The 19,441-nt window shown below is 43.8% G+C and overlaps 1 protein-coding gene across 1 annotated transcript in view; it reads left to right on the plus strand.

Annotated features, from left to right (window-relative positions):
• The first annotated feature begins 426 nt into the window (after nt 1–426).
• Nucleotides 427–19,441, plus strand: part of PEX10 (peroxisomal biogenesis factor 10) — a 28,302-nt gene continuing 9,287 nt past the window's right edge. Inside the window, exons 1-3 of the mRNA XM_085609293.1 lie at nt 427–637; nt 1,997–2,077; nt 2,634–3,040. Coding sequence (XP_085465419.1) covers nt 526–637; nt 1,997–2,077; nt 2,634–3,040 — 600 coding nt within the window. The 5' untranslated portion in view covers nt 427–525. The remainder of the gene's footprint in view (nt 638–1,996; nt 2,078–2,633; nt 3,041–19,441) is intronic.

A 19,441-nucleotide genomic window follows, 5' to 3' on the forward strand; every position in this document is an offset into this window, starting at 1 on the left:
TGTAACCATTACCATAGATTGTAATGTAGTCATCCCTTTTCAGACTATATCACCCATTAAAATGTGTTATTTTCCCATTGACCAAAATGGGACCATCCTCTTAAATATCTGAGACACACTCATTTTTTTAGGCCAGAGGTTGACAAGTATGTGAATGATTCAGCTACTAAAAAGAAGTACAGAACGTTCGGCAGTCCTCTTCTACAAACTGCAACAGCATTCGCTTTTTCATAATGGAATCTAAAGTTGAATTATTTAATAGTGTGAACGCCACAACTAGTACACTGGGAGATATGACTTAGCACTCAACATCAATAGCATAACTCAGTATATCCTGCCATGTTCAAGATGTCCGCTTCATTATCCCTGCCGTAGGGGGAGTTGTGTAACGCATGACGTTACCACGCCCTGTTTCGACGTCACGTCGCACCCGTGTGCTGACAGGCGGAATGTAAACAGTGTGAGCGACTCGTAGGAGCAGTGGACGGAGGGTTCCCAGTCCGCTGGTGAGCCGCATAAAGCAGCATGCCCCTGCTCGCGGCAAACCAGCCTCAGCTGATCCGCGCTAGCCAAAAGGACGAGTTCTATCTGGGCGGATTGCGACAGAGCGCACATCAGACTTTCCAGGCATTCACCGGTAAGAGGGAAACGCGGGAGGGAGAGGACAGCAGTGGAAACACACTGAATTAGCAGGAGATATATTTGCAGAGCGAGTGGTGCGTAGGATAGTGTCTGATGGGTGACAAGAGGGAGAAGGACATATACCAAGGGAATTGACAGCTTTGAAGACAGAGCACACGACAAAGGATTAGAGGAGGGATATCTGAAAGTTGGAGGGTATAATTATAAACAAGTGGAACTGGCTGTAAAGTAAAGAGAGAGAGATTGGGAGCAGGGAAACGGGTATTAGAGCATAGGTAAGAAGTAATGGGGCAGTGGACAGAGAATATAAGCACAAGGTGATTACACTGAAGATACAGGGGCGTGGTACACAGAGGGTATAGAGGATCACATAAAAGGAATTATTAGGATGACCAACGGGGGTGGGAGACCAGGAAAGGGAATAGCTCAGCATCTGACCAACCCGTTGAGGAAGAATAGATAACACTGGGGCGCCAATGTTCCTGGGTGAGAGGCAGGTACGGGCAGAGTGCTTCGGCGGGAGGAAGATTGCAGTGCTAGCGACAGCAGGAAAGAAGCAAGCATGACTTCGGTGCACTGCACACGTGGCCACCAGTAAGCATACCTTGAACTCATGTGCAAAGTCTTTACCCTTTAACCCTTTTTGTTAATTTGTTATTTTTAACAAGAATACTGTAAAAATTGGTAATTCCCTGCTCTTTTAAGTCTTTGATATATAGGTGCCAGAGGCGCAACTAGAGTGGCATTTTTTTGGGAGGGGGCTTGTTTAAATAAAAATAAGTGGGGCGTTAATTCTTCCAGCAATCGGCAGAGTGAAGATGCAGGGGCTTTTAAGAAGGGGTGAACGAGCAACAAAGCCTCGTTAACAAGTAAATGGTCTTTTAAAGACCTGTGAAGTTCTCGGGTGCTGCTGGGTGTGTGCCCGGGAAGCTCTCAGCCCGAGCTGGGCGTTGCGCGCCTGATAGGTGCCCACATATGAAAAGAGGGCACGAGTCAACATGCTTGTTTGCTTGTATCCAAAAGTAAAAGTTGCAAAATGGCTATTTTTGGAAGCCAGTTCTTTTTGTTTCTCCTCTCTGATTAGGTTTTAAATGAGAGTGGGTTAACACCCTAGCTATGGGGATTTAGTCGCAGGCTATGGCACACGCTTGGTTGCGTGACTTTATTATTAAAATATGCTACAGCCCAACAGCTGTACTTTTAATAAGCTTACGTGAGCTTTTAAATTCTGTTTTCCTGCCAAGTAACTTATTCCTCGTATGGCAACATTTCAAAGTAACTGTGACTGGCATTTTAAGCGCGTAAGCCTGTATTGTGCTCAATACGAGTGACTTTTCTCGTTTCAATGTAACAGGTGCCAAGAAATGGCTGCAGTGGAGAAAAGAGATTGAACTATTGTGTGACATTGCGTACTATACCCTCACAACATTTTCAGGTAAGGCATGATGTTTCTGTTGGGGTTGTTAAAACACTTATTCTTCACCCTGCTTTAAAAAAAATCCCTTACATGTGAGGTTTTATATGTGCATCTTTAGTGCGGCCGTCAAAACGTAGCTAAATATCCTGGCCTTCATCTTTTTGCCTTCCTGTCACTGCTGGGGATGTATCATTTTGCTACTTTACATGGACGATTGACTTCTGTGGTTGCTACACACACAGATGCAATGGTTTGAACAGAGAATTCTTCCATTTGACAGTTGCAAATGCAATGTGGCAAAGTGCAAAATCACCATAAAGTGGGAATTTAACTGATCGTTCGTCATAGCTATAGTGTGGTGTTTAAAAGTACAGAACTTGCCGTGCGCGTGGCATGATTAAGTTGTCACGCATAGCCTGCACTTTTATTGTGCAAGTACACATATTTATAAATATTTAGTACTAGCCTCTCGCCGTTTGTGTTATGTTCAACACAACTTACAGGGAATACTTACATTTGTTGCAAAATATTAAGCCATTGGTATGTGCTATTAATTTTGTTCATGTTTTTTCAGGCTATCAGACTCTTGGAGAAGAGTATGTGAACATCATCCAGGTTGACTCCTCTAAGAAGAAGATTCCTTCCTGGTTTCAGCGAGCTGCCTTAATTTCTTTTTTCACAATTGTGCCTTACTACCTGGATAAGGAGCTGATACATTTGGAGCATGAACTGCATATTGAATCCGATGTCCCTAGAACACTGCATGTCAGCCATTCGCACAGTGTGCTTCGTCGGTATTTTATTTGGAACTGGATTCAGCGTCAGGTGGGCAGTTTCTCGGACCAGCAAAAGAAGACCTTACTGAAGACTATATACTTTCTCAGACAAACTATTACTATGCTTCAAAGACTCCATCTTGCCATCTTTTACATGAAGGGCACATTTTATCACATTGCTAAAAGAGTCACTGGAATTTCATATGTAAGTATAATGCCAACTTTAAAATGCAAAAATATAGTTATGTTAAATCAATTTGTATGGTACAAATTTTCACCCGAGGTGCTGGAGCAGAAATTTAGGCTGGGCGGAGCTCCTAGTTGAACAGACAGATGTTAAGTTTCTTGGGAAAGTTGAGTAGCAAAGGAGCTATCCGGATGTGTTGGGGAAGTTCATTCCAGTTCTGGAGGCGTTGAAGGAGAGGGAGCGCCATCCTGACTTTCTTCTGCGGATGCGGGGGACACGTGTGAGGGAGTTGGAGTGTAGCTCTCTGTGTGGATGGTAGTTGTAGTCGGTCGTTGAGGTTTGCTCATTTGATGTTGTGGAGGGCTTTGTAGGCATGGCCTAGAAGTTTGAATTGGCAGCATTTCTGCATTGGTAGCCAGAGTAGCATAGTTATCTCGTACTGTATCCATGTAGATGAAGCATTCATTTTCACCAGCTCAAACCAAGGAGTAGTAGTTTTTTTTGCTTTTATGGCAAATATATTTAATTTGTGCATTTTCAGGGGCATTGTAAAAGTCTGGCTTGACCTCTCTAACAAGGAAGAGACCCACTTATACATTGCAGAAAGCCATCATTTGTGTAAATGTGTGTGTGGTTTTAAATTTTTTTTTTTTATTACTGTATGTATTTTATTTAGTGGGAGAGTTTCATTTTTGTTTGTCATGCAAGTGGTGTTTTGCCACCTCTAGACATCGCACACAATTAAAAAAAAAAAAAACCCATCGAAAAATAATTCAGAAAGTGTAGCCTTAAATTCAGAAAAGGTAGTTTAAAAAACGATTTATTTACTTGAAAGCAAATTTTCTTTTTTCAGTACCCTTTATTTTATGTTTGGATTGGCTAGCCTGCCAAGCAGAATGCTTGTTCTGCAGGCCATGGCAACCATTACATGGCTGCAAATAGAGCAGTCGGTGCCTGCCAGTTACCTGTCCCTCTGGAGTGCTCTGCTTCATTACCTATCCCTTCTCTGCACTGAGTCAATAAAAGGAGCGTGGGCAGTCGAGCAGCATTTTCATTCTCTCTCTCTCCTGCTCTGTGATGTCCATATGAGCTTCCTGAAGGCAGAGCCTGACTCCAAGAACCTCAAAATAAGAAAATAAGCTGCACCAGGCCAGCAGAAAAAGGAGGAAAACACTGCTGGAAAACAGCAGGTATGTGAGCATCCCGGCTTTCTTTGGCAGTCTTTTTCCTGGTCCCCCACATTTTACCTCCTTTTGTTTTGCCTCTTCCCATCACCTCTGCCTGGCGGGTGTCTTCCTGCCTCCTTCCTTCCATCTGCCCCTGTCAGACTTCCTTGTTTTGGTTTTCAGCACCCACCCAGTGCTCCCATGCACCGCTAACTTAAGCCATGTAGCTCTTCCTTGTCTTCGTTTTGCTCCTCCAGTAAAGAAGTTGAGCTACATATAAACCCCCCCCCCCATAGCAAGTCAAAAATCAGTTTCTTTCCATGTCCTTGGACACAGAGTACAGAACAATTATCAGTACAATTGTGCAGATTTCTGCTTTGGGACCTTTTTAGATGGTATAAAGAGAACACTCCACAGAACAGGGAGGTCTGAGGGCAGAGAAGAATCTGTGGTTTGATAGAATATCCACCAGGAAGGGTGATACTGAATGTAAGTAACTTCTTATACTGGATACCTGTAACTGCACACTCCTTACTTTTTAGAATAGATACCAAACCAGTATCTGCCAGTGTGGAGGGGCTGTTGAGCAGACCAAAAAGTTAATCGGGACTGGATTGGCATTGTTCCCTTTCCATCCGACTTGGAAATCAAGGCAGTAGGGCTTTGTGAACATGTGCACTGATGTCCATGTCGCTGCCTGACAGATGTTAGGAACAGGCACTCTGCATCCCAATGCAGTGTTAGCAGCCTTTGCCCCAGTGCACTGAGCCCTCATTTATTCAGGAGAATGCTTTTTGGCTATCCACCTTTACAAAGTCCTTTTTTGCTCTGCCTTACCGATCTTTGCCCCAAGAACCCCATTAAAAGCTGATCATCCACACAGTGTTCTTTGGTACGATCAAAGTAAAAGCTTAAGGTTTTTTTGTGGTGCAGCCAGTGGAGTAGAGCAAAGAACTCCGTGAGGTAAATGGATTGCCCAAGATGAAATGGAGTCACAACACTTGATAAGAGCTGCACATGTCCTCAACACCTGGTGTCTGGGGGGAATAAAATGTGGTTTAGGGCAGTTGAATCGAGAGAGCTGGAGCTCACTCATGCAACAATTTGAAGTGATCGCATGAGGAAGACTTTTTTGAGAGTCAAAAGACAACAAGCATCTGGGCATTGGCTTCAAGGGGGTGCACATGTGGAACGTCGTGACCATATTAAAATTCTACTGCGGCATCAAAAACAGTTGGGGAGGAAACTGGTATTTCAAATGTTTAATAAACTGCATCATGACCGGTGATGTTAACAAGGCTGGTTGGTCCAGCAAATGCAAAACTGCCAAAAGGGCCAGCAAATAACCTTTGATGGTGTAATGGCTGGATTTTCTGTTTAGATGGGATCAGCCCCCAGGGGCCCCTGTGACCCAGCCAAAACGTACTCACCTTCCCTTCTTAGATCGTATTTACAATGGGTAGATATAAAGATGAATATACAGGTCGCACCTAAGAATGGGGAATGACAATATACATATATGGATTTTCTACAATATCTTATTCACATCAGTTGGCCTCGCGGTCGCCCTGACCCAGACCGTTCTACCCTAGGGCAGATCTGACACGCAATCCGGCGTGTCTACACACGGGCCTGCAGAACCCAATGCTCCCTTTTCCAAATCGTTCGCGATCCTGCGAAACTTACACGGCGGTATCCCTCCCGCCGCTCTCATTTACACACGGGCTGCAATCCGGCAGCCCTACACGCTGGTAATCCTCCCCAGCGCTCTCATTAACGCCGCATATCAACGACGACCACATTCCTATGAAACATTATTAGGATGATATCTTAGCAATCTACTTAGGATAAAACTAAAATAATAACTTTGGATATGGATTCAGATTATATAGTGTACTCCGTGCTTACGACATCAAAGGTCCACTCACTCCCTCTTTATTTGATAACTATTCGTCTGATCGGGATTTCTCATCCGTTCGTCTAAACAGTGCTCAACTAGGAGCATCATTTACCAAGATTGGACACAAGAACCAGGTACACGATAATTCTATATGAATTAGGGCATTTATTAACCATAAACATAAATCACATTACTATGCAGCATTACATTTGCACAAGAAATAAAAGAGAAAGATTAGGGTGCACGCACTATAAGAATCGGTCGGACTTCACCTGGTTAATGGGAAATCGGGACTCGGCAGTCATCTAGGCTCCTGTCTCGTCTCTGGGTCCTGGCTCGCCTTGCAGTCACCCTCAGCCGTCACAAGTACACGTCTGCACTGATAGGCTCAAACTCGTCTGCTCTCCCTCAGGACCTCGGAACCTTGCTGTTAATTAGCTACCGTCTCTCTCTCTCTCTGGGTTAGTGCGCTCCGCGCCACTTCTCGTTCAGTCTATCTTCAGAGAGTTTCGGTCTTAAATCTTTCTCCGACTTCAAAGATGGCGACTTGTCCACCATGAAAATGAATAATGGCAGAGATGCTAACGGCTAGATGCCGCCTACGGACTGACTGACTGAAAGACTAACACCTTTGCTAATATCAAAAGCCCGTTCCTTCATGGAAATTCACGGCCAGTAACCTGCCGCCCACCAAATTCTTGTACCTCCCCGTACCAAGGACACTTTCCCAGCTGGCCAGCCTGAAGTTGTGTCTTCGGAGTGGAGAAAAATACATTCCTTCGATAAGGGTCAGCCTGAACCGGTTCTCTCCAAGCGAACAACAGCTTAAAACTAAAACATCACTTTTAACCTAGAAAGCCTTCTCGAGCTACCAGGCAGAAAGCAAAATGGAGTCTGTCTCGCTTAAGGCCTACGGAGCCCATAATATGCATAGCTCCATAAGAAACAGATCGGCATGTTAGCAAATGAGTAAATCATGACTAATACTTATATATCTAACCCCTCACTTAAATTCATAAGCCTTACTCTAAGAGAAATGGCACGAAAATGCCCTTATATCTGTAAGACAAGGTCCCTGTTTATCGGCCTAATCCCTATGCTATGGGGGTGATAGGCTGGAGTCACTCTCCATCATTCTCCTTCTCCAGAGAGCTGGCAAAAAGACAGCCATAACATTACACCCCTTGACTCCAGTCTATTAACCAATAACTAAATGGAGCTAACGTCAGTAGATGAATAATATGAAACAAAACTAACTGATCTACGACTCTTCGTAAGTTTAAAAAATTGTAGCAGGGAAGGGACACACTGGATAAAGCAGCAAATCGCTATAAGGATGCAGACAATAATAATAACCCCTCCCAAAATTTGTCGTAAAAAATGCATGTCAGGGAGCCAGTTAAAAAGCCAGTCAAAGAAACCCTGATCTATGTGTTCTCTAATTTCTGCAGTCAAGTCGTGGAGTTTATTAATATGGGACTGGATATCTTTAGAATGGTCAGACAAATTAAAACAGCATAGACCTTCAAATTCAGAGCATTCATGCCCGTATTTTAACAGCAAATAATCGATGGCCGCACGATTTTGCAAAATAGCTCTACGTTCACCTTGGGAATCTAACAATAAATCTGACAAAACAGTAGAAGTTTGGTTGATCGACTTGACCATCCAGCAGGCCATCTTGCCTATTGTTTTAGCATTATAAACGGCTAATGCAGGAACACCAATAATAGAAAAAGACAAACCAAGATATTCTGATCTGGAAAAAAGATGAACAGAGGAATCACAGTCGTCATGTAAGGACATTGAGTCACGAACAATACGGGAATGTGAAGGAGGATGTGAAGAAAACATTAGCAAACTTAATCTAGTGATGGCACACGGGCCACCAGAAATATTCGCAGGAATATAGGGCCAAGATGAATTCCCGCATGAAAAGAGCCATCCAGCTGGTAACAACATTGAACGATAATGGCTAGTGGCTACAACTAAACTGTTGCAAGTCATATTGTTCTTCACTGAAAAACATGAATTAGGAAGTCTTTTTGTACAAAGCAAACGTTGATGAAATGAAAAAGTAGTAGCGGCTTGGAGTTTCAACCGCAGACATTCAGAGATGGCCTTAGGATTGCAGGTCATCATAAAGCAAAGGTCACCAGGGGTAATATTAAAAGTAGTAATTCTGGAATTAATAAGGACATCCTGGTCTGGAAGAAGAGTACATGAGGGACAAAATTCATGGGCCAAGAAGTCGCCCAAAATGACATTAGGTCGGGCATAGGACACATTAAATACATGATGAAGGGTTTCAGTAGATGCAGGGACAGCAACCAAACAGGTCGATAAGATGTCAGTAACCGATTTCATGGGGGTAAGGCAAAAATGCGGAGAGTTCGTCACTCGCTTCGCGAGTGTGATCCAAAAATTGGAGGACTTCTGCCACGCGGATCGCGTGGCTCTTGTTATCCCATCACTCGGCGTCGGTAGATGCTCTCCTCTCCCGGCGTAGCAAGCCAAAAGGAGTCCAACGACGACACATCCTGCAGCAGCAGTCCAAAGAATGATCTAAAAGAATACAAACACAGGCCTTAATCATTCTCGTAAATAACATTTGTCAGCTGGGACAGCTTCCCAGCCATCTTTCCCTGGCTTCATCACCAGAACGGTGTTGTCATGACCGGTCGCAATAATATCAGCCTGTTCAGGAGGATTTTTAGGCGATTGCACCCATATTTTAGCTCCAGGAAGATCAGACGATCCGAAGCCTTTTTGTCCACGCACAGTTAGCAACGTTGGGGCAGAGCCTTTTTTGATCTCACCACTGAAGACAGGCATAATCAATAGTTGAGCAACACGGTCAGACTTTTTGATAAACAAATCCATCTCACTGCTATTAAGCAAGAGAACCTTAATCTCTCCCTGATAATCACTGTCGATCACACCACCAAGGACTTGAACACCTTTCAGGGCCAGGCCAGATCTAGGGGCAATTAATCCAAAACTACCGGCAGGTATAGAGACACCTATGCCAGTTTCAACAATTATTCGATCTTTTCCTGGGAAGTGTACATCATTTAAAGCATGCAGGTCGAGGCCTGCGGAACCTGAGGTTGCTCTACATGGAGCCAAAGCACCGGGGGTAATTTCCCAATATGTGACAGTGGTAGCAACAGAATTAGGTTTCGCATCAACATGTGGAGGAAACAAACGCATCAAAGGAGATTCAGCATGCAACAAAGGACGGTTATTCAGAATTAATAAAGCTTGAAGTAGGACATCTCTCCACTGGCTGTAACGGTCATCAGTCAACTTGCGCAACTGTTCTTTCAACAAGCCATTCATTCTCTCAATCAATGTAACAATGTCAGGCACTGCCACAGTCAATTTAGGAGTATGTGTGTTCAATTCTCGATAATCAACAGTCATGCGCCAAGAGTTGTCACTTTTGCGCACGGGCCAAACAGGATTATTCCAAGCAGATGTGACCGGAGTAATGACTCCTGCGTCAACCAAATCCTGAATCGTAGCTGTAATTTCTTCATGACCACCTGGGATGCGATATTGTTTTTGAGAAATCACTTTCGTCGCTAAAGGGATCTTAATAGGTGGCATGCGTAAACGGCCAACCCGTACGGGTCTGGTCGAAATGTACTGTCTAGTACCAAACTGATAGTAACCATCATCCAAATGCAAAGTCATACCTTTCAAAATGTCAATTCCAATAATATATTCCAAAAGTGGCACAACCAACACAGAGTATTCTCTACGAGGAATCCTACCAATTGTAATCTCAAGTGCAGTTTGAACTGCGGGTGTTTCTTTGCCACCCAGGCCGGTAATTGTGAAAGACTGTCCATGAAATTTCCTTGACTTACCATGAATTAAAGTGGCCTCCGCCCCAGTATCAACTAACGCTCGGGCCCTTTGGATATTACGATGTTTCCAAAAAAATCTCAATATCTACATATGGTCTGTAATCTCTGTGGGCCCACCTGCGTACCGGAGCTTGACCTATTTCCTAGTCATTTTTCCTGCGTTCCGTCAACCAAGACAGATCAGGGTAGATGTTTTCAGTTTTCTTCGGTATCAGGATTTGTTGTTCATATCCGTCTCCAGTACGAAACGGATTAGTATCATGTTCAAAAAGTTGTAAATTACGGTCAGAGAGTCTATTACGATCCTCCCTCCTTCGTATATCAGGGGAATAACGCCTTGCATCTCTATGTCTGCTAGAACCACGATCATCCCTTCCCCTTCCACGATCATCCTCTCTCCCCCTCCCATCACTACGACGGGGGGAACCACCACGTTCTTGGCGCCGGTCATCACGGCGATCAGAATCCACACGTCGTCTCTCATCACCACTGTCATCCGAACCACGATCATAATCATTCTTTCGCACACGACGGGCACCTTCCTTCCGATCCAAACCACGCTTACGAAACATATCCCATAGGATATTATTAGGTTCACCATCGATCTCTTCCCTTTTGACACCATCAGCAATGAGAGCAAGAAACATGTCACGTCTAGAGAACTTATAGTCCCCTCCAGTACGACCCTCAGGTCGGGATTGTCTTTCAGGTTTAAACCATTCACCCAGCTCACCAAGCTGACGAACAGACTCAAGCACAGCAGACAAAGGATTGCCAGTTTGATTAATCAACAATGTCATCATGACCTGCTTGTAAGCAACAGGAGAAGTACGTATAATGCGGTTACGCACGGAAGATGTTAACAAACCATCCAATAACCTGTCAGCAGTACTAAGGAAGATACAAGTTTTCATGACTTCTTCCTTTAAACGTTGCGACGCATCGCGCAGAGTGTACCACGGCTTGTCGTCAGAGGGCCAATCAGACTCTGTTGGATATTTATGATTACAGCCATCAGACGCAAGCTGGAGCAAAGAAGTTTGGACATTACCATTAAAATTCCGAAAATGGTCCTGAATAGTAGAATCAGAACTCAAAGAGCAAAATCGTAAGCAATCAACAGCATCGAGCAGAATACCGGAAGCGCCAAGCTCATAAAGACGCACCATCCAGGTAAGCAAGGCCTCACCAGGCCGTTGTTTAAATCGTTGCAGGATGTCACTAATCTCCTGCTGAGTAAAATCTTCAATACAGTCAAGAGGGATACCACCCGGATTACCAGGGGCTTGTTGTAATTTCCGTCGAAAGATCGGATGAGCAGAAACTGCGGGAAGAGCTTCCGAGGAAGCCCGCATCTTAGATTTAACAGAACAATCAGGGCAAGCTACGTCATCCGCACGGGAAGAACGAGCACGGTCAGAATCGGGAGTCAAATCAATGCATGAAGCAGATTTACAATCACGTCCGGAGCGAGAAGACTCGCGCTTGTCACCCTCCTCTGCCGAGGAGTCAGAAGTATGAGAATCCCAGATATTACCGTCCCACTCATCGGGGTTCCAATCCATTCCAGCTTTCGCTACAAGCATACGCACTTTGCGGGACGACACGCGCCCACGACGATGTTTGTATTTATATCGTGCAATACGGACCGCAGCTCTTTCGGCAATGGTCTGATATGTTTCAAGTTTGTCGGCAAGCAGTTTATTTTGACAACGTAAAAGAGTATGCGCATTTTGCAACTCAACACACCGTCCTTCCGTATCTTTAAATTGTTTCTGTAGTTGAACAAACTTCTCATGCAAAATTCTGTATGCATTAAGAATAATCCATCCTCTGCGTCCTAAAATAGGAAGCTCATCGCCTTTCACTATTGGCGCTTTCTGTAGGCATGAAATCACATCGGCAGGCTCCGCCTGCTCCAAGCATGAAGACCAATTTTCACTCAAACCAGTAGAATCAGCCCACTCACGGGCTAAAGCCTCATAAGGCGTAGACTCCCAGCCGGGAATCTGAATCGGTAATTGGAAAACCGACGGAGATTTTTTCGGAAACATATTAACACGCAAAAAATTATATACACAATTATAAACAAAATTTTATACGTACAAGCCGAGCGCAAACCAACGAGATCAAAACAAAACAATGCACACAGGCTTCGTAAACAGTTCGTGACGCCAGATGTAATGGCTGGATTTTCTGTTTAGATGGGATCAGCCCCCAGGGGCCCCTGTGACCCAGCCAAAACGTACTCGCCTTCCCTTCTTAGATCGTATTTACAATGGGTAGATATAAAGATGAATATACAGGTCGCACCTAAGAATGGGGAATGACAATATACATATATGGATTTTCTACAATATCTTATTCACATCAGTTGGCCTCGCGGTCGCCCTGACCCAGACCGTTCTACCCTAGGGCAGATCTGACACGCAATCCGGCGTGTCTACACACGGGCCTGCAGAACCCAATGCTCCCTTTTCCAAATCGTTCGCGATCCTGCGAAACTTACACGGCGGTATCCCTCCCGCCGCTCTCATTTACACACGGGCTGCAATCCGGCAGCCCTACACGCTGGTAATCCTCCCCAGCGCTCTCATTAACGCCGCATATCAACGACGACCACATTCCTATGAAACATTATTAGGATGATATCTTAGCAATCTACTTAGGATAAAACTAAAATAATAACTTTGGATATGGATTCAGATTATATAGTGTACTCCGTGCTTACGACATCAAAGGTCCACTCACTCCCTCTTTATTTGATAACTATTCGTCTGATCGGGATTTCTCATCCGTTCGTCTAAACAGTGCTCAACTAGGAGCATCATTTACCAAGATTGGACACAAGAACCAGGTACACGATAATTCTATATGAATTAGGGCATTTATTAACCATAAACATAAATCACATTACTATGCAGCATTACATTTGCACAAGAAATAAAAGAGAAAGATTAGGGTGCACGCACTATAAGAATCGGTCGGACTTCACCTGGTTAATGGGAAATCGGGACTCGGCAGTCATCTAGGCTCCTGTCTCGTCTCTGGGTCCTGGCTCGCCTTGCAGTCACCCTCAGCCGTCACAAGTACACGTCTGCACTGATAGGCTCAAACTCGTCTGCTCTCCCTCAGGACCTCGGAACCTTGCTGTTAATTAGCTACCGTCTCTCTCTCTCTCTGGGTTAGTGCGCTCCGCGCCACTTCTCGTTCAGTCTATCTTCAGAGAGTTTCGGTCTTAAATCTTTCTCCGACTTCAAAGATGGCGACTTGTCCACCATGAAAATGAATAATGGCAGAGATGCTAACGGCTAGATGCCGCCTACGGACTGACTGACTGAAAGACTAACACCTTTGCTAATATCAAAAGCCCGTTCCTTCATGGAAATTCACGGCCAGTAACCTGCCGCCCACCAAATTCTTGTACCTCCCCGTACCAAGGACACTTTCCCAGCTGGCCAGCCTGAAGTTGTGTCTTCGGAGTGGAGAAAAATACATTCCTTCGATAAGGGTCAGCCTGAACCGGTTCTCTCCAAGCGAACAACAGCTTAAAACTAAAACATCACTTTTAACCTAGAAAGCCTTCTCGAGCTACCAGGCAGAAAGCAAAATGGAGTCTGTCTCGCTTAAGGCCTACGGAGCCCATAATATGCATAGCTCCATAAGAAACAGATCGGCATGTTAGCAAATGAGTAAATCATGACTAATACTTATATATCTAACCCCTCACTTAAATTCATAAGCCTTACTCTAAGAGAAATGGCACGAAAATGCCCTTATATCTGTAAGACAAGGTCCCTGTTTATCGGCCTAATCCCTATGCTATGGGGGTGATAGGCTGGAGTCACTCTCCATCATTCTCCTTCTCCAGAGAGCTGGCAAAAAGACAGCCATAACAGATGGTGACCACTGAAAAACCTTCTTGGGCCAAAGATATAGCAAACAGCTTACAGTTTGGCTTGTAAGGGGAACTGTGTTGTGGATGCCACAAATTTGTTCCAGCACCTGGCGTAAATGGTAGTGGTAGATCGATCACAGTCAAATGCCGCCGCTCAATCTTCACACACTGGTGTAGATTGAGGTGCAGAACCCTGCCCTGCTGCTGTGGCAGAAGATCCCTCTCTGAAGTTGAGCCTTATGGGAAGACAGATGCTCATGCCCAAAATCTCTGGCACAACACTATCCTGGCCCAATCCAGAGCCACTAGGGTAACTTGAACAACGTAGTTCCCGATCTTCAGAACTCTGGGCAGGAGAGGCAGAGGTGAAAGTGTGTGCTGTGGTCCTGTGCTCCACTCTAGCATGAATATGTCACCTAGAGAGAACGATTTTGGGAACTTCAACACGTAGAAGGTTTTAAACTCGTTCTCGGCGGTGGCAAAAAAAATCCAGCAGGGTTCTCCCCATAGTTGGAGGATGCCTTGCGCCACCTCAGAGTGCAGCTGCAGTTCATGATCATCAGCTGAGCTTGTCCGCTTTGGTGTTTTAAAGATCTCACCAGGTGGTTCATGACCAGGGCGATTCCTTGACCGGCCAACTACTGCTGACTACTTGATTAGATCTTGGGAGGTACCTTCGAAGTCCTTGCCTATGTACTCTTCATAAGAGGACATAGAGGTCAATCCAAACACTTTACTTTCACATTTGGAGGTCGCACCTGAGATAACCTCTTGCTGTTGCTTTAATAGTAGTACTTATAGAAGCTTTTTTTCAAGTAAGTCAAAAGAAAATATTTTTCCTACACAATCCAAGACCCAGACAAATTAGTTGTTGTGTATAAATTAAATAAACTATCGAAACACTTTAAAACCACCTTTATTGGTGAAAAAAGGGCATCACCAGAAGATAGAATTTTTTTTTTCCAAAACACTTGGAGTGTTCTTGGGAATGGCTCTAAGTGGGGTGTAGTGAAAGAACTAAGGTGAATTGGTTGCTCTGGGGCACTTTATTTTTAGAGATAAACTCCATCCAGTGTAGCTAAACAGTTTGAGAAAAGAAGCAGACCTCTATTAATGGACGCTGAAGCATATACATTCTGAACCTATGGCTTTGCCAGTGCCTTTTTGCTGATGCTGTGCAGCATCGGACAAAAGACAAAAAAGCCACCATATTCAGCTGCTATGACGGTTTCCTTTTATAGGCACTCCTGCACGATGACGTGCACACATCTGCAAGAAGTGTGGTACACATCTGCATGATGACCTGCATATGCGCCATCAAGCCATGTCTCAAATTTTCAGGTGCAAGATGGATCAGCATGGTTTAAGAAATGATACTGAATTGTCACCAGAGCTCCTTTTTATAAGCTGAAGGGCTGGAAACTATTTGCTGCATTGCGCTAATCACAAAAAAAGAATAAAAAAATTAAAAGGACTGGTGGGGCCATGGAGGAACAGTTGGGGGGGGGGGGGAGTAAGTGAGAGTGGGCGGCGAGGAATAAAAAAAAAAGAAAAGCTGGGCCGAGGAGATAGGGGGGGGGGGGGGAAGCAACACACGAGTTAGATAGAAACACTGCTGTGGGAGAGAAACACAATGGGGGAGAGAAAGGGACGGAAACACCTGAGGAAAGCAGCAACACGGAGCACAGGAAAGGTATTTGGAAGCAGGGAGGATAAACACACGAGAGAGATAGCTGCAAAACATACGCACTGTCATGTAGTGCTTAACCAAAATAGTAGTTACCAAAAAGTGAGTAGTGGGAAAATACAAATCAGATAGTCAAAAGCATGGTAAAGAGAATGTACTCCAGGAGAGGAACAAATGCCGTGGAAAAGATCGTAGAAGGAAGGCCATCGAATAAGAAGCAAATAAATAAGAGTGCCAATAAAGCAAGACAGTCCTAGGCAAAGGTGGGCTGTGAGTTCTTAGTAAGTCCACAAATGGGTCTTTCACAAGCAGAAGGTTTGCACTGTCTAGTGGGTGAGGCCTAAAAATTGAATTTTGACAAACTGTGTTTTGAATTAAGAAAAGAAAATGCTTGGAGCATATTTGAAATCGAGCATCGTAGCCACAAATTAAGGGTTTCGAGTCGGGGAAAATCCCTTGTAGGATAAATATTTGAATTGCTTAATCATTTGATTATTTTTTTTAATTTTTTGTTATTTTTTTTTCTTCAGTAAAGTAGTTCCCAAAAGCAATTGATAGCAAATTACATCAAAATTAATGGTTCGTATATTAAAGAAATCCATTAGAGTTTAGAGATTACGGTTTTAGGAGCTAATTGAGAAACAGATCTGTTGTATGGCAACAGCTATAGTAATTCAACATTATGACTTGAAGTGGTCTTTGTATGGCTGTGCGTTGATTTAAATACTAAATGAAGTCCAGGTTCTATATAGTTCTTCACTTGTCACCTGCAACTTGTTAATTTGTGTTGCTGTATGCGCAAATCAAAATTTTAGACCAATTACTTTCCATACACGTCTGACCACAGCAAAACATGTTACTTGGTTATATATTTATTTGCTGGTATTGGTTGCATAATAATATCCTAATCTTTCTTGTAGACAGTATTTAGACCCTAATTACAAATATGGTGGTGTGATATTGCCACTGCAATATGTGGTGGGGGAGACATCACTCCTCCATTCTACATATTTCCATATCTAAGATTACCTGGCCTGTTGAACTCTGAGCCACATTTTAGCAGGCGCAGATCTACACCTGTTAAAAGTGCATAGTAGAAATCAGGGGCTTTGGATAATGGTCCAGCCCAGCCCCACCTAAAACATTTTGCCTCATGCCACGACCTCCACCCAAAAATAAACATGCCCCTCCTCCCCCACAGAGGCAGTAGCGCAAGAGAAGATGATGCTCCCCTTAGCCTCATTTGTGCCTCTCGCCCTTGTAAATATCCGTATTAGTAGTCCCTGGATTTGTGGAAGACATATTTTCACCTGGTATTCCAATGTTCACAAAGTTGTCAGCCATTCTGGAGGCAGTAACTCATAAAGAAGCTGGTATGCAGGCTGCCAGGCCCACGTTATTACCGCACCTAATTCCAACCAGCGCATAATGAGGGCATTAATGGCACTTGCTTCATTTGGGCTTATTATATAGGAGACTTGCTCACAAATGAAGAAATGATTAAAATTCTGAATTAGAGGAATCTTTAAAATTACAACTTATAGTTGCTGGCCAGTCATTCTACATGTGTAGATGGGATTCTTGCCTGAGGAATAAACCACTGTAATCCTCCATTATACCCTTCTTGTGGGGGTGTCTCTTTTCATCTCCCTGGATATTTTCTCTTACTGTGGTTCTCTTTTACATAACCTAAACCCACATCTCTTGAACAACATAACCATAGTGTTGTTTTCTTTCTTTCTGTCTGTCTGTCTATCTCAAACAACACTATGTTTATGTTCAAGTGACCTGGGCTTAGCATCAACCTGTTTGTACTGTCTATCCTATAGTAATTACAGGATGTACGGATGTATGTGTAGGATTTTGTTTTGTGGAGTAACTGTAGAAGGGAGGACATATCCTATACCCTCATCTCCCATCCGGTCGGTATCTCCAGATTGTTATCTGTGGGTTTTCGGTTTGTGTATAGATGTCATCTCTTTTACATAAGACTGCACCAAAACAGTCTCACTTGCAGTAATTTTGGAAGTTAAAACAAATATGTTGACCTCTTTTGGAAAGCTATCACTGCTTCAAGCTGCCTCACTCTGACAAGGCAAGTCTGTTAATAATGATGTTGGCTTCTCCTACAGTGCTTTTTGTGTACTCTGGATTGAACAGAGCCATGAAACTGGGCCAAGCCCACACCAAGGAACAGCTTGTTTTCTACAGACCTTCTTTGTCCATCCATCACTGGTCAAGAAATTAGAATAAGAAAAGCACAAGTTAAAAATGTGGCTAGCAAGAGTCCACAAAATTAAAGGAATTGATTAATTCAATAGCCTCTTATATAAGCCTCTTTTTCTCACTTCTTCAAAAGAAAAGAATTGACGGGGCTCTTTAGACACAAAACCAATCCTGTTTCTGCTTTTCACTGCGACATCTTCAGTTTGCCGTGTGTAAATAATGCAAGACTCCTTGGTTTGCGCATTTCAGTCTCCAGTCACACTCTTCCTGAATAACACAAATTTTAGTTGGACTGCTATATAAATAAATTCCCTGACCAATCCTCTTTCAGATTCTACACTAAAAGCTGTATCTACTGTTTTGACACTTTGGCTTTACCATCACTTTTAACTGATCATTTAGTGAATGAAAGATTCTCATTAACAAAATACCTTGAAGTGCAATTTTAAATCCACAAGCATACTTGTTCCTCATTCTTTCAGTGGTACACAACAAAAAGCGATATATAGACTGCTTCTTTTTCTTCCACTTATCTCAGTGTAAAGATGCAAGGTGAGATGTGCAAGCTGCCTTCGGTTTGGCAAATCGGTCACAGAGTAAAGTTGCTGCTTTTTCTCCGGTGCCAACTAGTGTCATAATCGCCAAAGACTGTGGTGTCCTGCAGAAAGCATGCTATCACATGCATGCCTTTTTGAGCCATTGTATACAATTGGATAAAGCAATGAGAGGCTGCAAATGTTTTCCATTATCTCCTTTGTTACAAATGTGGGAATGGTTACTGCCAGCCTTCAGCTGTCCTAACATCGCACAAAAGTAGCAGGTCATAGTAAATCCCTTCTGCTTCGCCATCAGTATTATGAAATGAGTAAGCATAGGTCCAAGACCGCAGCCTTATCCCACAAAGTTAACTCACAATGCTTGTCTTTGAATTGTATTGTGACCTTCCTACAGCCCCTCGATTGGCTTGGGATTGTACTGTTAGCAAATTGCGAAAGCAAGGGCAGTGTTCTGCTGTCCCATTCGAGCTTCAGTCTTTGCTTTCCATTAAGTAATATTTATATAAAAATACACCCTCGTTTATTGATCTGTTCGATCTTGCATTAATCACTGTGGGGAGCCCCTGCTTACAATGTTGCTGCCAGCATCAGAAGCTGCCAAAAGAAGGAAGCTGCCTTTAGTGAAATACACTTTCTTCCAGTAGCGGCTGCTACCCAACGGGGGCAGTGGGATGGGGGGAGGAGGGGTTTAAACACTTTTTCCTTATTCCCACCGACTGCCGCCTCTCCTCTGTCCTCTAACAGCAGCAGGAACCAAGAAGCGAAGCACACAGCCTCACAGAATCCCCTGACCAATTACCACGCAGCCTTGCAGCAGCGTTGTGATTAGTGTGAGCACCGTGGTTTGGTGCTCAGAATGGGGCTGGTAGGCTGTGCATGTTCTCCGTCCAGGCTGTAATGCACCCTGGGTGGAGAACATGCAAAGTGCGCATGACGGTTTGGCAGGCAAAATAATCATGTGCACTTAAGGTGCTGCCACCACTCCTCCCCTTGAACGTGTGGAGCCCAGCCCCACCACACTGCTTCAACTGCACTACGGAACATTATTATAATTTTTGTTTTTTGTAGTCAGCTTGCAGTTGAAGCAGTGGGTCGATGCTCCACCACCTT

Source organism: Triturus cristatus, chromosome 1_2, assembly GCF_964204655.1.
Source record: "Triturus cristatus chromosome 1_2, aTriCri1.1, whole genome shotgun sequence".
NCBI lineage: Eukaryota > Metazoa > Chordata > Amphibia > Caudata > Salamandridae > Triturus > Triturus cristatus.